This window comes from Rhynchophorus ferrugineus, unplaced genomic scaffold, assembly GCF_030347505.1.
Source record: "Rhynchophorus ferrugineus isolate W39M unplaced genomic scaffold, kcgeb_rfMv2 rfM8, whole genome shotgun sequence".
NCBI lineage: Eukaryota > Metazoa > Arthropoda > Insecta > Coleoptera > Curculionidae > Rhynchophorus > Rhynchophorus ferrugineus.
The window spans coordinates 6,525,937-6,545,953 of record NW_027472587.1 but is presented as its reverse complement, the minus strand read 5'-3'; the positions used below and the strand labels follow the sequence as shown (position 1 = coordinate 6,545,953).

The 20,017-nt window shown below is 35.0% G+C and overlaps 3 protein-coding genes across 3 annotated transcripts in view; 1 reads left to right on the top strand and 2 right to left on the bottom strand.

Moving 5' to 3' along the window:
* The first annotated feature begins 22 nt into the window (after positions 1-22).
* On the top strand, positions 23-1,746 carry LOC143200933 (carbonyl reductase [NADPH] 3). Its single transcript, XM_076411731.1, has 5 exons — positions 23-178; positions 511-771; positions 826-1,064; positions 1,190-1,344; positions 1,400-1,746. Exons 1-5 carry the CDS (start codon positions 155-157, stop codon positions 1,552-1,554), a joined length of 834 nt encoding a protein of 277 aa, XP_076267846.1. The 5' UTR covers positions 23-154; the 3' UTR covers positions 1,555-1,746.
* An 860-nt stretch (positions 1,747-2,606) lies between these two features.
* Positions 2,607-3,827, bottom strand: LOC143200935 (general odorant-binding protein 83a). The gene is made up of 7 exons (XM_076411734.1): positions 3,670-3,827; positions 3,544-3,619; positions 3,435-3,487; positions 3,345-3,380; positions 2,901-3,006; positions 2,781-2,848; positions 2,607-2,721 (listed from the first exon to the last, which is right to left on the bottom strand). Exons 1-7 carry the CDS (start codon positions 3,739-3,741, stop codon positions 2,704-2,706), a joined length of 429 nt encoding a protein of 142 aa, XP_076267849.1. The 5' UTR covers positions 3,742-3,827; the 3' UTR covers positions 2,607-2,703.
* A 220-nt stretch (positions 3,828-4,047) lies between these two features.
* LOC143200923 (uncharacterized) overlaps positions 4,048-20,017 on the bottom strand; it is a 41,318-nt gene continuing 25,348 nt past the window's right edge. Inside the window, exon 2 of the mRNA XM_076411715.1 lies at positions 4,048-9,744. Coding sequence (XP_076267830.1) covers positions 4,417-9,744 — 5,328 coding nt within the window. The 3' untranslated portion in view covers positions 4,048-4,416. The remainder of the gene's footprint in view (positions 9,745-20,017) is intronic.

Sequence of the window (20,017 nt, the reverse complement as noted above, 5' to 3'; positions counted from 1 at the left end):
GACACTAGTTTTTGTATTTATCACACTTCATAGATAACCTCTATCTTTTATGGGAAGCCGCTTAACTTGATATCTAATTTATTTTTGTCACCTTGAGATATAAATGCTGAGTAATGGCTTTTGATTCAGTTCTTGAAATCAGTTGTTCATTGAAATGGTGTCTCCAAAGGTTGCAGTAGTAAGTAAAGGCATTTATTTTGTTAGATTTTTTTAAATGTATACAAAGATGGCTTGTGTTTATATTTTAGTAAATTTTTGTTTTTTCTTGTCTATATTTTTTAATTTTTAATATGTTGCAATATTAGATTTTATGATAGTAAATATTTGCAAATTAATACATTAAACCTATTTAGTTTTATATATAATTATCAATATGAAAGCTTTATGACTGTAATTTAAATTAAAAGGTATGTCTTTGTGCATTTGTTGTTCTTATATTTATGTAGAAAATGTTTCTAAACCTATTTCTCTCATTTGAAAATCTAGAAGCTATATTTGTTTTATTTAAAGGTAACAGGAAGTAATAAGGGCATAGGTTTTGCCATTGTTAAGGGATTATGTGAAAAGTACGATGGCGAAGTTTATCTAACAGCGCGTAGTGTGCAAAGAGGCCAGGCTGCTGTTGATGTCCTTAAAAAATTAGGCTACAAACCATTGTTTCACCAACTTGACATTACTGACCAGAACAGTGTCGACGCGTTTAAAGAATATCTGAAACAGAAGCATGGAGGCATAGATCTTTTAGTAAATAATGCCGCTATAGCTTTTAGGGTGTGACAATATAGAAAATTTGCATTTCCCTTTTTATAAATCTGTTAATTTCAGGAAGATTCCAAAGAATCTTTCGGCACACAAGCGAAAGAAACAATTCGTGTAAACTACTTTGCGACTTTGAAGGTTTGCGAAGCTTTATTTCCACTTCTACGTCAAAATGCTCGAGTAGTAAATATATCGAGTATGATGGGTCATCTCTCTAGAATACCATCTGAAACTTTGCGAGATAAATTGAAAAATAATAATTTAACCATTGCAGAATTAAGTCAACTGATGGAAAAATTTGTAAAGTAAGTGTTTTTTTTTGTTTAGATTTGTAACCTTGAAGATCAGTCGAGTATTCAAATTCTATTAACTTTTTGTTTGAATTTATTAATTATTCAGATTATAAAGAACTGTTCAAATATTTTTTTAGAGATTCTGAAGCAGGTAAGAACGTAGAAGAAGGATGGGGTTCATCGGCATATGCTGTTTCGAAAGTGGGAGTTAGCGCCTTGACATTTGCTCAACAAAGGCTTTTCGATTCCGAAACTCCAAATAGAAACATTGCTGTTAATGCTGTGCATCCTGGTAATTGTCAGCTCATTTGTTTGTTTTATTGACGTTTTAATTCATATTTTTCTAGGATATGTTGATACTGATATGACCAATCATAGAGGAATTTTAACTCCAGAACAGGGCGCAAGAGCTCCACTATTTTTGTCTTTAGAAGCAACCTTCAAAGGAAAATATGTCTGGAATGACACTACTGTGGTTGATTGGATTAAACCATTGCCATAGAGAAAAAAAAACAATCTATTGCTTCCATAGCACTACATTCTAAAACATTTTAAAACAATTTTCTGTTTAAAATATCTAAATACAATATTGTATATATGTAACAAACATCGGAAACAGTATATATTTTACAATAGCAAATAATCGGTCACCATGTTTCGAGACTTATTCTGAAATAAATGTTACTTATTCTTATATTTTGTTTTAATTTAATTTGTCTTGTATTTAATTGGATATTTTTTTTGCTTTTGTTAGAACCGATCTTGCAGAATTTATTTGGTGAAGGTTCTTGGGCAATTAAAACACTGAATTTAACTGAGTCGCTCTCTATCAATTTTTACAAACAACTCGGTTAAAGCCCCAACACAGAGTGACTCAATATAGCGGGATCTTCGGCCTGTCCGGGTGACTACTTAAGCAACCATATATACACGTAGGCGCACCCACCGAATTATTTATATGTCCAGCACTTTCTAACATGTTACAATATTAGATTTAATGATATTAAATATTTACAAAGCAATACATTAAACCTATATACTTTTAGAGATAACTGGCAATGCTTAAAATTGTGTTGGGTATTAAATTATTTTATTTTCCAATATTTATTCCAAAATTTTTAAGTTTATTCTTATATATACAATTGTTTCATCTCACCGCATTCCTCCAGCTTCAGAAATGACAATGATATGATATGATAATGACATGATAAGATAGGACATTTGAACACCTAGCAGCCACATGTCAAAAAATCGGCGGACAAGCCAAATATATAAATTGTGGTAATTAGTTTGTAATTTTAAGGGTTTGATAAACTCTGTTTCTATTTCTTTGTCAAACTACTAAAATTCCATCAGAAATTTCAAGAGAAAAATTAAAAAGCAATAAACCAACCCTTGCAAAATTAAATCAAATAATGGAACATTTTGTGTGTGGGAGTTAGAAAAAATTTGTTCTTTTATTTCTAATCCTAAGGGCCATTTGAGCATATCACTCAGGTCACTTAAACTTATTTGTTTAAACAACTGTGATCTATTGACATAAAAAAATAAATGTTATTGTTGCATAACTGTGAAATATATTTAAATATATTTTACTACATGATTAATTGACTAATACTACTCTAAAATTATTTCTCTAACAGCTTTCCGTTCAAAATACATAGTATATCTGAAACATAATAATGTTATGTACTTAGTTAAATTGATTATTGCGTGTATGTAACTCACATCAGGGTTGACACTATATAAACATTTTAAAGTTGCAAAGGCTCGGTCACAGTGTTCTGCGACTTGTTCTGAAATAAATGCTAGTTATTCTTATATTTATGTTACCTTAATTTAAGTTACCTGAATCTTTAGCACACTTATTTACATCTTTTATTACAGCGTTTCTGATTTGTTCCGGTATTAGTTCTACAGCTGCTTCTATGTCGATATGCCCTGCGAGATCCATCTATAAATTATTATATTGTATTAATAAATAACTATAAAATATATTTCCATTTTTTTCAATAACTTTAGATGTAGATAACGCCTTGATTGGCCTATAAGTATTCCCAAAGGGCGGTAGATGGCGCTCCTATATGCTTTCATGATAATAATTTTACACCACTAAAACACTTTTTGTTGATATGTCTGCTTTTTTGGGAGTAATTATCTATGAACTGAAAGTTTTCTAAATAATAAAATATATTTTTGATGGAGGGAATTAACAAAAATCAATAAATAAAATACAAAAAAGAGCGTTGATGCCGGAATGTATAAATTTTAATCTAATGGTATAATACTTACAGATCCCGTTTGGATTAGAAGACATTGCACGTAACACTGAAACATTAATATTTAAATACACGACAAAATTTTTTAATTTCTTGTTCTTACTTTTAATTTCTGGTCCTCAGTGAATTCGGCATCTTTTAATTTTTCAATCAGCACTAAAATTTCATAAAATGGTTAAACATTTAAAACTTGCTCTATATTTGAAATATACCTTCGTCGACAGCTGTCTTACTAACACAAACGTCATGCAAGCCTTTCAAAAGTTTCCTTATATCCTCTGATATAATCTTTAAAACACACAAATTAAAAAATAGCTGGTGTTAAAAGCAATACCTACCGAATCATCAAATTTTGCTGTTGATATGGATAAAACAGCGAGGAGTACCACTAGTTCGGTTAAACTGAACATTTTTAGGGTAGAATTTATTTAGTTTTTCATTTTAGGATGTTACTTGCTTTTATACCTAACTTTTTAAAAATAAATTGCATCTAATTAATATTGGTGTCACCTGCTAATTATATTATAATTGTTTAATTTGCAGACTATCGAAAAAAAAATACGTTTATGCAAATATGACATTTTATATAGGGTGTCATAGCTTATAAGCCAACGTTTTAATATATTTTTTTAAATTGACATTTAACATATGATTATTGACGTTTATGGCTTATTTTGTCGTAACACACAGTTTCGGGGAATATTAAAATAACAACATTATATTAAAACCTTTTATTCATTTTTAATGTATAAACAATAAATAAAGAATATAATATCTTCTTTGCGAGAGCTCTAGAATTTAGCTATTAATACTATAACGAAACCATGAAATAATTTAATTCATTTTAGTTCACTCTCTACACATCCATACATTTTTTTGCTATAAAAATCATATTGAACAGACCACAGTGTGTAATGTATCTATTCAAATATCTTACATATCGTATAGGTACTTTGCTTTTTTCAAATTATGCATCTATAATATATATGGTAATTTATTAACTAAGTATTATCACCCACTCAACAGTCACGTTTATATATATACATCAGCTGTTTATTTAAGTCTACAGATATAAGATACGTAATCTATATAGTCGTCGTTGGTTTCCCTTTAGATTTGACACACCGACCTTTGTAACATATTTCAGTTTCGTGAGATATCTCAGTGGAGGTGGAGGTTTTTACGACCTTCATTTCCCAGGGTTCTACGTCATATTTCCTGGTGGTTGTCGAAGTAGTTTCGATGTCTTCCGCTGAATCACTGTCTTCGTTTTCTTTATAATCGTTTTCTTCGTCGTAGTTACGATCTTCAGAATATAATATTGTGGTAGTAAGAATATCTTCTGTTATTTCTTCAGGAAAAGTGGGACTAATTGGTGTTGTGGTAGGCGTCGCTATCGTTGTCGTTGTAGTTTTGGTGGAGTTATCAACTTCAGTGGATTTATCTATGATGCCGAACATTTCGTAGATAGTCTCGAAAATATTTTCTTGCGATTTGAATGTTGGTTGTGTTGTTGGAGTTGGTTCTTCTTCGGTTATTTCCGTCTCTTCGTTGTGGGATATCGTAGTGCCGTAATCATCCAGATCCTGATTATTTATTTCGAATTCATTATCGTAAAAGTTAGCTTTATTATAAGAGCTTTTTTTCGTTGATGATTGTTTGGGACTGTGCCATTTTTTATGATATTGGTCAACTTTACCGATTGCTTGAAAGTCGTTTATGACTGTTTCGTACTGTTGGGATTCGGAAACATCCAATGGATCTACTGGTTGCGTCCTGACTAGTTTCCACACTCCTCTTCGTCTTCCTTTGGATTTCCCTCCGGAAGATGCTGTATATCTTTCAGTCGTTCTAACTGTTAATCTTTCCTCTTCGGATTGTTGATGTTTCGATTTCGATTCGCTCTCTTTTTCTTCTGCAATACTGGTCATGGGTAAAGCTTCAGGTTCGGTTTCTTTAAATTCTGTTTCTTCTTTTTTCACATTTATTGGTTCGGTTATCAGTTCGGGAAGGTCATAAGACTTCTCCTCTTTATGTGTGGTTTTCTTTTCATCTTGTTTCAGTCCGTTCGGAGCAGGGACTATTTTAGCCGAGTAGAACGACGAAAATGAAAACTGATCTTGCGGTTCTGCTGCTTCGTCCTCCGAAGGATCTACCGTTATCTGAAAACTGGGAGCGGTGGGTTTTGGTGTGGTACTCGTCTCGAACTTCTGCAAGAAATTGACGGGGTAGTTTTGATTTGCGACGTCTTCGTCGTTGTTGCCTCGTTTTACGTTTTCTTGGCCCCGATAGTGAGAGGAGCCTCTTCCTCTAGTTCGAACGGGTCTTCTGGTCGACTGTTCGCTAACTTTAGAGCCGTTAACTTCGTTATCAGTTTGTCGGTAACCGTTGTTGGTGGTTCTTGATGATCCCCTTGTTCTGGAACGAATCCGAGACCTGGGAGCCTCGGTTGTTGTCGTCGTTGTAGTGGTTGTGGTGGTGGTCGTTATTGGTTCTTCTGCGATTTCTGGTGCCGAGGGGGCGGACGTATATTTCGGTCTGATTTCACCAACAAATTGTATAGTTGGTTCGTTATTCGTCTCCTCTTGTACGATGGGTGCCAGATGATTTTGCTGATACTGATTTTGAACGGAATTCGTTTGGAAACTGGGAGGTCTAATGAAGCCGTAAAATTCTTCCTCTTCCTTTTCCGCCGGTTCCGGCGGTGTGGTGACGGCCGCTCTGGTGACGGTCAGCCTTGGTTTTGTGGTGGTCGCGGTCGCGATGCCAAATCGGGACCTACCCCGCGTACGACCTCTGATTCTCGGCGTTGATTTCGTGGTTGTTTCTGGATTGTTGTTGAGAATTCCGCCGGATCGGATATTTGCGTTGTTGTATCGCGTAGGTTTTTCAATTTCCGGCGGATTCGTGTTGATCTCGTGAGCAATGGGAGGTGGATGGGTTTCGGAGGGGTAAACATTGGTTGGTACTGGAGCAGCAGGTGCTAGGGTTGGATTGTAATTGTATTGGTCGTAGTTGTTCAGAGGTTCCTTTGTGGTTTGTGCTGGTGCCACATAGGGATTTGGCAGGTAATTTGCCTCAGTCGGGGATAATTGTTGTTCTTCCAACGGTTGGTATTGTTGGACGCTTTCCAGTAATTGTTCGCTGTGCGCTGTGGGGTATATCTCCTCCAATGGTTGTTGTTTTATAATTGGAATTGCTTCAGTTGTAGTAGTAGTGGTGGTTGTTGTTTGATGATAACTCGGCCTGCCTCTGGATCTAGTTCTTTGTCTTGGATTTACCCGAGGAGAATCCTCCTTGTACTCGTATTCAGTGCTTGATGGAACTCTTTCGATTCTTTCAGTAGTTGTTCTCGATATAGGTCTTCGTCGATTTGACGCCCTTCTAGGAGCACTAGTAGTAGAATATGTTTCGACGCTAGCATAGGTTGTTGTTGATACGCGACTTCTTCCTCGTCCCCTTCCTCTACCCCTGGAGGTGGTCGTTTTTTCAGCTTCAGTGCTAGGAACTATTTCTACAGGAGGCTCAGTACGTGGTACAAATGACTTCGGTTGTTCTTCTGGGGTGATGGGTGGCAGGGCATTGGGTGTCAATAGCGACCTAACTGCTTGGTCCTGCAAACTGATATACGTCTGATCGAAGTTCGGTTGGAATAAATTGGGAGACAATTGCTGCAGACGGTGGACTTCATTTTGGTTCAGGGAATCGTCAGCGGTGGGTGCAGTATTGTAAGTTTGTGAGGTGGGGTCCGGCTGCACTGGATATTGATTGGGTTCAAAATTGGATGACGGTATTGGTTCGAAACTGGGTGACGGCGCTTGCTCGTAACCAGGCGATGATATTGGTGGTTCCGTGTTGATCTCAGTATTCTGAGGTTTCTTTCTCATCGGTCTTCGTCTCTTTGTTGGAGTCGGTGAAGGTATGGTTGTTACTTCGAGAATTTCTGGTTGACGTACTGGAGGATAAGTCGGGTTGTGATATTCGACTGGAGGCTCCGGATTTCCAAATCCGCTGGGAGAGTAATTGACGGGTGATGGCGTCTCTGCGGGTATCTCAGGTTTAATTTCCGGTATAGCACCGACGGAGTGTGCTTTAGGCTTTTCATATTCGGTGTTATCGTATAGTTGCGGTTGCGCTAAACTATAAATATTTCCCGTGTTTTGGTAGAATTGATTGTTATCGGTTTCTTTCCTTGTATTTTTGGGTTGCTCTCGGCTGAAGTCATCCTGCTTTGATGACGTACTTGAGAAAAATTCATCTTCAGAAAAATAGTTTTCCGTTGGTTTATTCATAGTTGACAAGAAGTCGTCTAAAACCGTGTATTTATATTCATCTAAGGGTGGTTTATTTGAGCTTTTAGGAGTACCTCGGTTTCTACCTCTCGTTCTACCTCTGCTTGCCTTTTCGGTAGTGTATTGGTAGGTATCTTGCACAAATGGTTGAACAGTAGTCGTTATATAATCGTTAGTTGGAACATGTTTTGGTTTCGAACCAGTAGCTTTTCCTTTCTTATTATTATTATCGACAAACTGATTGTTGACCTGTTTTAACTCAAAATTATTGATGGCTAACTCCAACGAGTTGACATCATCTAAATGTGACTTATTCTCATGTAATTCTCTTCTTGGGGTTGTAGTTTGGACAACAGTTCGGTAGTTCTCCTCCGTGGGTCTGTATTGACTAGACCCATGTTGACCTAAGTCTGTCGAATAAACTTCCTGTGGTTGCCTGACGTTGTAAGTGTCCTGCACGTCTGGAATAGGAGGAGTAAATGTGGGCGAAGGCGCCGGATTATTTTGATACGAGTCCACCTCCGTTTCGAAGGGTTGGAAAGTCGGATTAATGTAGTTCTGCTGGTTGTAGTCAGGAAAACTGAATCCGAAATCGTTCGGGTTGAAAAAAGCCGATGGGGGAGTGGTGGTTCGAGCTGGGGTCTTTGGCAGAGAAACAACGACGGATCCTACATGCGGCGAAGGCAGAGGAATCTTAGAGTAACCAGCGGGAGTACTATAACTCGCTGGCGCAACGAAGAACGGTAATTGGTCGATTTTTCGTTCTATCCTGTTTCCGTTTAGATTATTTAAATAAGGTAGCGCAAATTTCGTGTATCCCACGGGGGAATCCAACGTGGAAGGTCCGATGAATATATTGGGGGAGTATCGGGTTAACGTGTCTTGTACAGCAATGGTCTTGGCGTCCTTGAGCACGTGAAGCACATCATTAACTTCCGCTTCCTGTTCAGATTGTAAGAACACTGCGAGCGCTGGTTGGTGTGGCCTGCGTCTCGCCTTGGAACCGTTCTCTTGATTCAGAGGATTGATCTCATCCTGAAGGGTTTTTTGAAGTTTGTGGGCGTACAACGCTTGTTGAATAAAGTCTCTCTCGATGCTACTCAGCTTTTCCTTTTTGTTATCCTGTGGAGGCGCTGATGTTGGTTTGAAATTAAAACTGTTTGGTTTTGGTGAGTTGATGATTCCAAATTGTTGAGGAGGCCGTGCGGCTAACGATGGATTGAATGACTGGGTCGTTGATGCGGTGGGTCTTGGTGGTTCGGGAACAGGAGGAGGTAAAGGTTTGAATTGCTGAGTAACTGGTTGATTGGGTTTTAAGTTTTCAACGGGCACATATACAAGTTGAACGTTTTGTTTCGGTTCCTCATTGCTTTGGGTGGTGTAATGTTTTTCTAAGATCGGTAATGTCTTGTGGATCACCGTGGATGAAGGATTTTGTGGTGGTACCGGTACATGTTGATTCTTGCTGCTAGTGTCCTGGTACAGGCCATCGTTAATGGATGCCGGATTTACCGATTTATAAAGGCTCGTGTTAATTTGGGGTTGGTACTTATCGTAGGTACTTGGCACATTGACGGGTGGTACTTCCGGATTTATATTAGGTGTAGGTACATAGTTTTCCGAAGGAGATTTTTGAGCTGGATTAAAGTAGTTTTGTGGTTGTTGTTGAGGCCGTTGCTGGATTAACTGAGGAGGTGATGAGGGTTTTGGTGGAACCTCAAAAGCGTAAGGGGCATCCGCACTACTCCCACTATTGTACTGATTATCATTAGAATTTTGTTTGGGTGGTGTGGGTGGTGTCTCGAATTGATATTCTAATGGGTACTTCAGCTTCCGGGATGTAGGACCGGCGATTTGTTGCGATTTCATCTGGAGTTCTTGTTTGGCGTTCTGATACTCTTTGTTAGGAGGTTGGAACTGTTGTTGAGCGGGTACTTCGAGGTTTAATATCCTGTCATTGACCGTTTCTGGTTGGTTTCCAGCAGCTTGGCCTTCGAGAGGTGCTGACGTCACAGGTATCCAGTCGCTTGTATCGTAAATTCGTCCACCTTGAGGATGTACATTTCCAATGAGGAGAAGCGAATAGGTGAGGAGTAAATACCATTTGCATTCTCGAGGGATCTGAAAAAAAACATCAATTATTAAAAATTATTGTTATTGTTAACTTTAATAATTATTGTTAATTGTTAATTATTAATAATTATTGTTATATACAGAATTTGTTTATAAATATAAGAGTTTTAAAATAATTTTGTGGGTAAACTGATAAATTGATGAGTTTTGAGCGTATGTTAAATTATTGAGTTAAATTATAAAGGTGTATGGTCGCTAAACATTTTAGGAAATTTAGACATGAGTCATCTCTAAGATAACTGTAGTTATCAGTCACAATAAAATAAACTCCTTGAAGTTGTTTTACGTAACTATTGATGGATGAAATGCTGAATTAACATTTCATACATTATTGTGAGATGAGCCAAAAAAATTGGCCCGATAAAAGAACTGGTTTCATGAAGATAATGTTCACATCATGGAAGTTAGTATCAATATATTAACTGTATATATGCTAATAATTATGATCTAGAATTTTGTTTTGATCTTCTTTAGTTATAGCATTGGCCTGAGGTATCACTGAGGTAATATCTGAATTACTTCAGGACAAGCAAGTCATCAGATTTAACCCTACTGAATTATTTTCTCTTTCCAAACTTTAAAAAAAGTGACGAAAGTGAAAGTTGGTAAATTAATTATCAATAATGAGGAGTTACAGTCTTTAGAGGTTAATGTTATTCGGATATATTAGGATACTAGTAAAATATTAAGATATGTTTTCATTTTTATTTGTTCCCATTGTTGGTTGAACAATACTGCTGATACTATCCAATATATTATTTTTAACGCAATGTGAGTCTATTAAATAAAGGGACGAGGAAAAGTAATTTCGTTTTTTTATGTTTTTATAGCATTGTATCAACTCTAATCAATGATATTTGTACCGTTTTACTCGATGGCGTTTTCCAATTTTCCTGGTAAAACATTTTCAGATGAAAATCTGAACTAAGTGATGTTTACTTTCTCTTTTGAATGGTGTTTTGAGCTTTATACCGTTAAGACAATTTTGTAGAGACCATATCAAATAGTAATCAAATGTGGCAAAGTCTGGGCTACACGATGGATGCATCTCAGTCAATTTTTCTCAGTTTTCTTTCGAGCTATTAAATATATGGGTGATCTAGTGTTGACCGAATGAAAGGCACCGCATTTCCCAATTTTTGGGCTATTTTTACTGGTCTGGTTCAATAACATTAGCTGTTGATAGCAGAGAGAAGAATTTACGCTGTATTTTTTCTTTTTTGGTAATAAAAAGTAAAACTTTCTGGACCTCATTAACTTTTGACTTAGTAAACTAATGATGCTACCTTTATGTTTAGAATAATTGATGAGCTGTTACCTTTAGACGCGCTGTAGTATGACTTCACTGGACAAATATTATTAGAGATATGCGACTTTAAGATTATCTATTCAGAAAAACCGAAATTTTTTCCGCCCAACCTAATTGAATTAGAACGATCGATATAAAGAGTTAATAATATTACATAGCAACGGTGTATTAATAGGAGTTAACAGTAATTGAATATAAACTACTTATAATGAAGTTTCACGAAATAGTAAAGCTATTTATTTTACTTTATATATGTTTTCATACTCCGTATTATTGGATATTATTATTCATTAATACGATGTTGTTTTTTTACAAATTCACGTTTAATGTTTACTGGGGTATTCAATATGTTCGCATAAAGGAAATGTCAAACACGAAATGTGTTTTCGTCAGTATTCCTCTCAGTATGAACATTTTAGTTTGTGTTGGATATATAAATAATTGGGTGAAAGCGCCGACATGTAACGTCCTCATGTATACATGGTTGCATAAATCAATATTAAAATAGTTTCCTGTAAATTATCCATCCGGACAAGATGAAGATCCCGCATCTTGATTCATTCTATGTTGGAGCTCTGACCGAGATGTTTGTCGAAATAAATAGAGAGCGACTCAGTTGAATCCAGTGTTTTAATTGCCCAAACACCTTCACCAAATCGATCCTACAAAATCGGTTCTAACATTTGATAACAATTTATTTCGAGATTTGTCATTTAGAGATATGTCATTTATTTCAACGTCAAAGCGCCTTAAACCCGACAAATAAACTGGGTGTTCGATCGATTGAATATATTTTTAGCCGTGTAAGTAGGCGGATGAACATTGGAAATTGTTTTTTTTTTGATTTGGGACTTTTTTCAAGTTTATTGTTGGTGAAGTTTCTTCAAAATATTGCTAAGTGTACCTAGTGAAGTATTAACCTCTCTCGGCCTTTTTTACGAATTAACCATTATTTTTGAAGCACAAGATTGATCTCACATATTTAGAACTATTAAACTTAAGCATTTAACACTTTCTTCCATAATTTATTCACTGCATGGTGTTCTGTTCTTTGAAAACAAATTTGTAAACAAAAAATTATTGATGAAATTCAAATTTTGTATTTATTTTTATAAACTATTCTATATTAATATGTCGTCGAAACTTCAGTTTTACCGTCTTTGTATTTGTTTACATCTAGAACAATAATAGTTATGGAACATTGAAATATAAGAAGAAGCGCTCTTAAGCTAATATTGTATCCAGTTATTGATATACGATAATGTTTAGTAATATTTCATGACAATAAATAACCAATTAAATTATATAAATATATGGGTTGGACGCACTGAACAAAGAAACTCACAATTTTAAGTTAATGTATTTCAACTGAATTATATACAACATACGATGGATACAACATATGTTTATTAGCCCGAAATATATATAAAACTGATTTCTTAAGTGGTTTCTTAAGTTGCTAAAAGGGCCCGTAGAACTGAGGATATGTCATCGTTATTATTGATAGAAATCATTTCAAAAGCAATGATCGTCGATATACAAAAACAATTCCGTGTTTTAATTTTACACTACTTTTTGATGGGATAAAATACATAGTGATATACATAAAATAAAAGTGTGACTTCAAACGTGATCGTAGAGACACCGATGATGCAGAACGCAATGGACGTCCAAATGAGATGGTAACAGCAGAAAACATCAAAAAACATTATAGAGATACCAAAAGAATGTTATGGTTTTATATTGCATGAGAATATAGGAAAATGTATTGGCTAATTGGAAGAAAATCACAATTATTAGTACATAATAAATTGTTATTATATAAGCAAATACTGAAACCTATATGTTATGGTTACAATTAGGGAGATGTTCTGCAAAGAGTCATATAAACAAAATAAAAATTTTTTAGAACAAAGTCTTGAGAAGTATTGTGGGCGCACCCAAATATTACAGGACTGACTACCTACATCGAGGCCGTTAGATTCCCACAGTAAGTCAAGAAATCAAGAGAATTGCAAGCGGGCATGAGGAAAGACCGAATTCTCATGAGAATATTGAAGTATTGCAACTTTTGGATACTACCAGAGCAGGACACACACTCAAAAGAATCAAACCATCTGATATTGTGTAGTGTTGTGCAGTGAGGTGCAATTAATAAAAAATACAGCAGTGACATGTATAAACTTTATTTCACCAGAGACTGAGATAAGGCCGGTCCTCCTAGTTATATACCTAGATTTAAGTTATCATAAAGACAAATAGTAGGTTAGTCGGAAACGACTAATAACAATGTGATAATTAAATAATATTAAAAAAATTGCATGAGCATTTGTCTATGAGAAAGCTCTGTTCGAAGTGAGTGCTCACTGTTGACCAAAAACAAGAAAGTGTTGATGATTCTGAGCAGGCTTTGGCCATGTTTAAACGTAGCAAACTGAAATTTTTGCATCGAAACATGGATCCACCACTTCACTCTGGAATCAAGACCATCATCATTTGAGTAGACAACAACTGGTGACAGGTCTATTTTGAGGCAAAAGATAAATCGTTCTACAAAAGTGGTATTGAAGCATTAGAGCCACGCTGGAATGATTGTGTGGCTCTTGATGGAGATTATGTTGATGAATAAAAACAATTTTGAACAAAAAAAAACGCGTTTTCTTTGTTATGCCCAAGATTTTTCAGCCCATCTGTTAAAATTAAATTAAATTTAATTAAAGTTCAGTTCCAACCTTCGTAGGGTGAAGACGTATTTTCAATACGGTCCAAGCTATAAAAAGATACCTTTCTTTAAAAAAAAACCCAGTATTTTATTACGGTTATTTAATTGAGTGTTAAAAACGCATAACAGATGCGGCTATCCGTCTCTCAGTGGACCTAAAGTGTAGTGAATACGTGTTTACGTGACCAGACAAAAGGACTGCATCTCATTTTTATTAGTGTTTAAAATAATTTCATCTTATTTTACAACAGTCCTTTTGAAATTCATTTATAGTATTTATAGTAAAAAACTAGTGCTAAAATAACGTAAGTGAAAAATGAAGTGCGTGAAATAAACAATGTATTTATTTTATTTTTTTTATCCTCTGGAATTAAAAAAAAATTAAATAAAATATTAAAAATTAAAAAATGGCAAACAATAGCGATTCAACCAAATCACCTGCACACTTTGATATAAGATTAGAACAAACAGCAATAACGCAAACTCCACCATCAGAATGGACTACAGTCGTTAACAAAAAACGATTGAGAAGTCCAGAAGAAGAAATCGCGAGGAAACAAACAAGAATCAGTGACTATTGGTTGCAGAAACCGATAGAGACAAAAAACAGTTTTAGCAACCTGTCGGAAGAAATTGAAGAGAACATACAACCAAGCCCTGAAAAAGTTGTTCCCAAACCACCACCAATAACAGTCTATAAGGTAGGAATAATAAAAAACATCCATGATTTATTAAAAACCATTACTACGAACTACACAATTAAAACAGTGAGCTATGAAACAATTAAAATCCAATTGTTCGAAGCGGATCACTTTAAAGTTCTTATAAAAGAATTAGATGAAAGAAACACCCAATACCATACATTCAGGCCAAAATCCGAGAGAACATTTAAATTCGTATTAAAAGGATTACATCACGGGACGGACTTTAACACCATCAAGGTAGCACTAGCTGAAAAAGGCCACGAGGTCGTAAATATTCACAATATACGACATCACACGACAAAAAAACCTCTGCCTATGTTTTATATAGACATAAAACCTAATGGAAACAATAAGGCGGTGTATGAAATCACCAAATTGGAAAATAATATTATTAAATGCGAACCACCACATATAAAAAGAATTATACCACAATGCACAAGGTGTCAAGCGCACGGGCACACAAAGACTTACTGTCGCAAATCATATAGATGCGTAAAATGTGCAGGAGAACATAGGACAGGAGATTGTACTCGTAAAGTTCGCGATGAAAAAGTGAAATGTGTTAACTGTAACGGAAATCATCCAGCGAACTACAAGGGTTGCGCAGTTCACAAGCAACTACAGCAGAAACTCTATCCTGCCTTAAGGGAAAAAAGGCATCAACAAAAACAATCCACTACTGCCAATCTACCCACCAGAACAAGTCAACCAGACATAACTTATGCCCAAATAGTTGAAAATGGTTCAGCACAAAAACGAGAGACAATATCTCAACCTACTGAAACTAGCAACATCTCAAGATTAGAAAATATGATGGCCAAATTAATGGATCAAATGAGTACGATGCTTGGTCTACTCACAACCGTCGTAAGCAAACTTGCCTAATGCCTGAAACCAATAGCTACAAAATCGCCGTCTGGAATGCCAATGGGCTCCAACAACACGCCAGGGAACTAAAAATGTTCGTAATTGAACAAAATATTGACGTTATGATGGTTTCCGAAACACACTTTACGGACAAAAATTATTTGAAAGTTCCTAAATATAAGCTTTATCATACAAATCACCCTGATGATAAAGCACATGGAGGTACAGCCATAATAATTCGAGATGATATAAAGCATTTCGAAAAAGAAAAATTCCGCAAAGACTACCTGCAAGCCACCAGTATAACCATAGAGGAAGCCCATGGACCATTAACAATTTCTGCGATTTATTGCCCACCCAAACATAACAACAAGGCAGAACAATTTCAAGAATTCTTCCGTACGCTAGGTAATAGATTTATAGCAGGAGGAGATTATAATGCAAAACATTTAATGTGGGGTTCAAGAATAATAACCACAAAAGGTAGAGAACTGCTCAAAGCCATAAGGATAGATAACTTACAACATATCTCTACTGGTGAACCAACATATTGGCCTTCAGACAGAAATAAAAAACCAGATACAATAGATTTCTGTATTACAAAAAATATTGATCCAAAAAAGTGTCAGGCAGAATCATGTTTCGACCTGTCTTCTGATCATTCACCAATAATAGTAACAATTTCTTCAAAAATTACCATCAAAGATAAACCCCCTTCTCTGTGCAATAATAGAACTAACTGGCCCTCATTTAGAGAAAACTTAGACCAAAATATCTCTCTAAACTTACCGTTACAAACTGAAATGGATATAGAAATAGCAGCAATAAATCTTACAAAAAATATACAGGAGGCAGCATATTCCGCGACTCCCAACATTAAAACATTTCCAAGAAAAAATACACATATATCATGTACAATACAGAAAAAGATAGCAGAAAAAAGAAAGTTACGACGAAATTGGCAACAGCAAAGGACTGAAGAGAATAAAAGAAAATTTAATAGGGCCATAAAAGAGCTGAGAGATCTAATCCAAATCGAACAGAACCAAGGCATTCAAGAATACCTAGAAAACTTGACATCAACTGAGGCTACAGACTATTCGTTGTGGAAAGCAACAAAAAAGCTTAGGAGATCCCAGCAGCATAACCCACCTATTAAAACAAGCGAAAATAATTGGGCGAGAAGCAATAAAGAGAAGGCCGACATTTTCTCAAAACACTTAAAAAATGTTTTTAAACCTTTCCAGTCTCAGCTACATAAAGATGACGAAAATAAAATTACTAGCTTTCTAGATTCCCCATTTCAAATGGATTTACCGCACGAGAAATTAACGGTCAAAAAAGTTAAACATACAATAATGAGAGAGATTAATATTAAAAAAGCTCCTGGTTATGACTTAATTACTGGCAAAATTTTAAAAGAACTGTCAGAAAAGGCTATAAAACTATTAACATATATATTTAATGCTATGCTACGAATTAATTACTTCCCTAGTATCTGGAAAGTAGCTAAAATATTAATGATACTTAAACCAGGAAAAATACCAGAAGATGTGACCTCCTACCGACCTATAAGTTTATTACCAATAATCTCGAAAGTTTTCGAGAAGTTATACATAAAAAAACTAAACTATATAATAGAAAAAAGAAAAATTATTCCAGAACATCAGTTTGGCTTTCGCAATAAGCATGGGACTATAGAACAAGTGCATAGACTTGTAAACCAAATAAACGCTGACCTAAATGCCAAAAGATATTGTTCGGCTGCTTTTCTAGACATATCTCAGGCTTTTGACAAAGTATGGCATACGGGCTTGCAGGTTAAACTAAAGAAACTTCTCCCTCATCCGGACTATCAGCTACTAAAATCGTATCTCACTGACAGACATTTTATTGTAAATCAAGGCGATGAACATACCGAATTAAATCCCATATATTCAGGAGTTCCGCAAGGTAGTGTACTGGGTCCAGTACTGTATCTTCTGTATACGGCTGATCTGCCCACCACAAAAATAACTACTGTGGCAACATATGCAGACGATATAGCAATCTTAGCATCCCATGAAGATCCAGTCACAGCATCAATAAACCTACAAACCCACCTGGAGCAAATACAATTATGGTTGAAGACATGGCGCATTAAAGCCAATGAATCAAAATCCACGCATATAACGTTTACCCTGCGTAGAAGAACATGTCCACCAGTAAATATCAATCATCGTCAACTCCCCCAAGCAGACCATGTTAAATATCTTGGTATGCATTTAGATCGGCGCCTAACCTGGAAGAAGCACATACTCTCTAAACGGAAACAACTAGGACTAAAATTATATCAAATGTATTGGCTCATTGGGCGCAAATCCAAGTTATCATTAGATAACAAGGTATTGCTGTATGAGTCTATACTCAAGCCCATTTGGACATATGGAATTCAACTATGGGGTACCGCTAGCAAATCCAATATATCCATCATTCAACGGTTCCAAAATAAGGTGTTGCGTGCCATTGTTGATGCTCCGTACTATATTTCAAATAAAGTGATACAACGCGATATTCCTCTAGAACCTATAACGAGTGTAATCCAACGTGTTTGTGTGAAGTACTTCGAAAGAGTGTCAATGCATCCCAATGTACTCGCTAATCAGCTAAATATGCGACGTGATAGTGAAGTGCGTAGACTAAAACGTTTAACACCATCTGATCTAATTACTGGACATATGTAGAGTTTAGAATAAGCATTAGAATAAGACTAATTAATTAAGATAATATTTTATACAGAAGATTGCTTAATGAAGTGATTTTCTACATGCCATGTATATATAATATAAACAGAAGAAATACTTATTGCCAATAGGGCAGATTGTGGACTCACGAAGAGTAATAATAAAAAAAAAAAAATTTAATTAAAACAATAAAGTTGCAATAACTTGTATTAAGTTAGTATTTTAAAACATTTCAGGCAATGTAGGTGATGTAAATACATTGTAAGTAACATCTTACGGTCAGTTGATTGCATTTGCAATGCACAATGTGAGTCGTTAAAACTTGTGTAATCGACATTGCAGTAATAAATTCTTCATTTTAATAGCCTTCATGTGATGAACAAGTACGGCGTTCTTCAAGCGACGTTTCGAATGTCTAATGACTTTACTTATGTCAATGCACGGTGATAAACTGGTTAACTGTTATTGCAGAATTTTCCAATTAAATGGAAAGGATCGCATCGGATAATGGTCTATAGGGGATTCTACAGTATGTCATATTTGATTTTGTCATTTTGTTTTACGCGAAAGAAAAGGTTTTGTCAATAGAACAATAGAACAGTGGTCAGTTAATTACAATTCAGAAATATAATAACTCGTGGACAAGAAATTAATTAAAAATTTAAGTAGACTTAATTAATTAATAAATTTTAATACGTAATTAAAAAAAAAATAATTTAAATACGTAATTTTGATTTTTTTTAATAGTTCATATAGTACAAGATATTAAAGTAGCACATAAGAATAAAAAATCATAAATTCTATGTAATATTTCAGGTTTTCAGATTTAATTTAGTAGAGAACTGAAAGCTACCACTTTTCAAGCTTACAAAGTTAGTTCTGAAGCCAACTTTGGGACACCCTATAGATAGGTTTCACTTTATATTATGATATTCAATTGATTAATGATTCTAGGGAAGAAATGAAAGAGAAAATGTCTAGTTGTATGTTTCTCAATGATTTCTAATGCAATATGGCCTTGTATGATGGGTTTAACAATCAATTATTAGGTGCTTCCATATATTTTGATCAATTTTTCATTTTAAAAGGGTATATATATATATATATATATATATATATATAATATATATATATATATATGTATATACATATATATATATATATATATATATATATATATATATATATACATTGCAACATATATATTTGTTGTATATATTCAATATGTTTAAGCCATCAAGGACCCAACTTTTTGGCCGACGTATCAAGAGAAAACCCCAGATCATTCGCCAGTGATCCTGACGTTGAGCGAAAATATAATAAGAAAAGAAAGAATCCCAACGTAAACAAACAAGAGAACAGACTGGGAAGGATCTGCTGAAGAGTTGAACAAACGAATTCAACTAAATGTACCCCTCAAGACAGTTGAACAATTAAATTTTGAAGCAGAAAAATTCGTAGTAGGTATTCAACAAACTGCTTAGAATAATATTCCAGAAATTAGGAGTACAATTAAAGGAATAAATTATCCAAAAGTAGTGAAGGAAATGGTAGCTGAAAAACGAAAATCACACCTGAACACACCTGAAAATAACAATACTTTAAACAATATAACCCAAAGACTGAAAAGGAAAATACTGGAAATTAAAAACAAAACCATAAATCACTATCTGAGAAATTGAACAGATGATAAAGAAACTGATTATTCATTGTGGAAAATCACGAAATATCTAAAACGCTCATTTCTACACAGTCCACCTATAAGAAACCTATGTGGGAATTGGACACGTGATAATCACCAAAAAGCAGAACTATTTGCTGAATATCTAGAAAAAAAAAACCTTCAAGCCAAACGGAACTAATATAGAATATAATTGCCGGACATAGAAGCTGAAAATTCGATTATTGACTTAGTCACACCGACAGAGCTAACCAA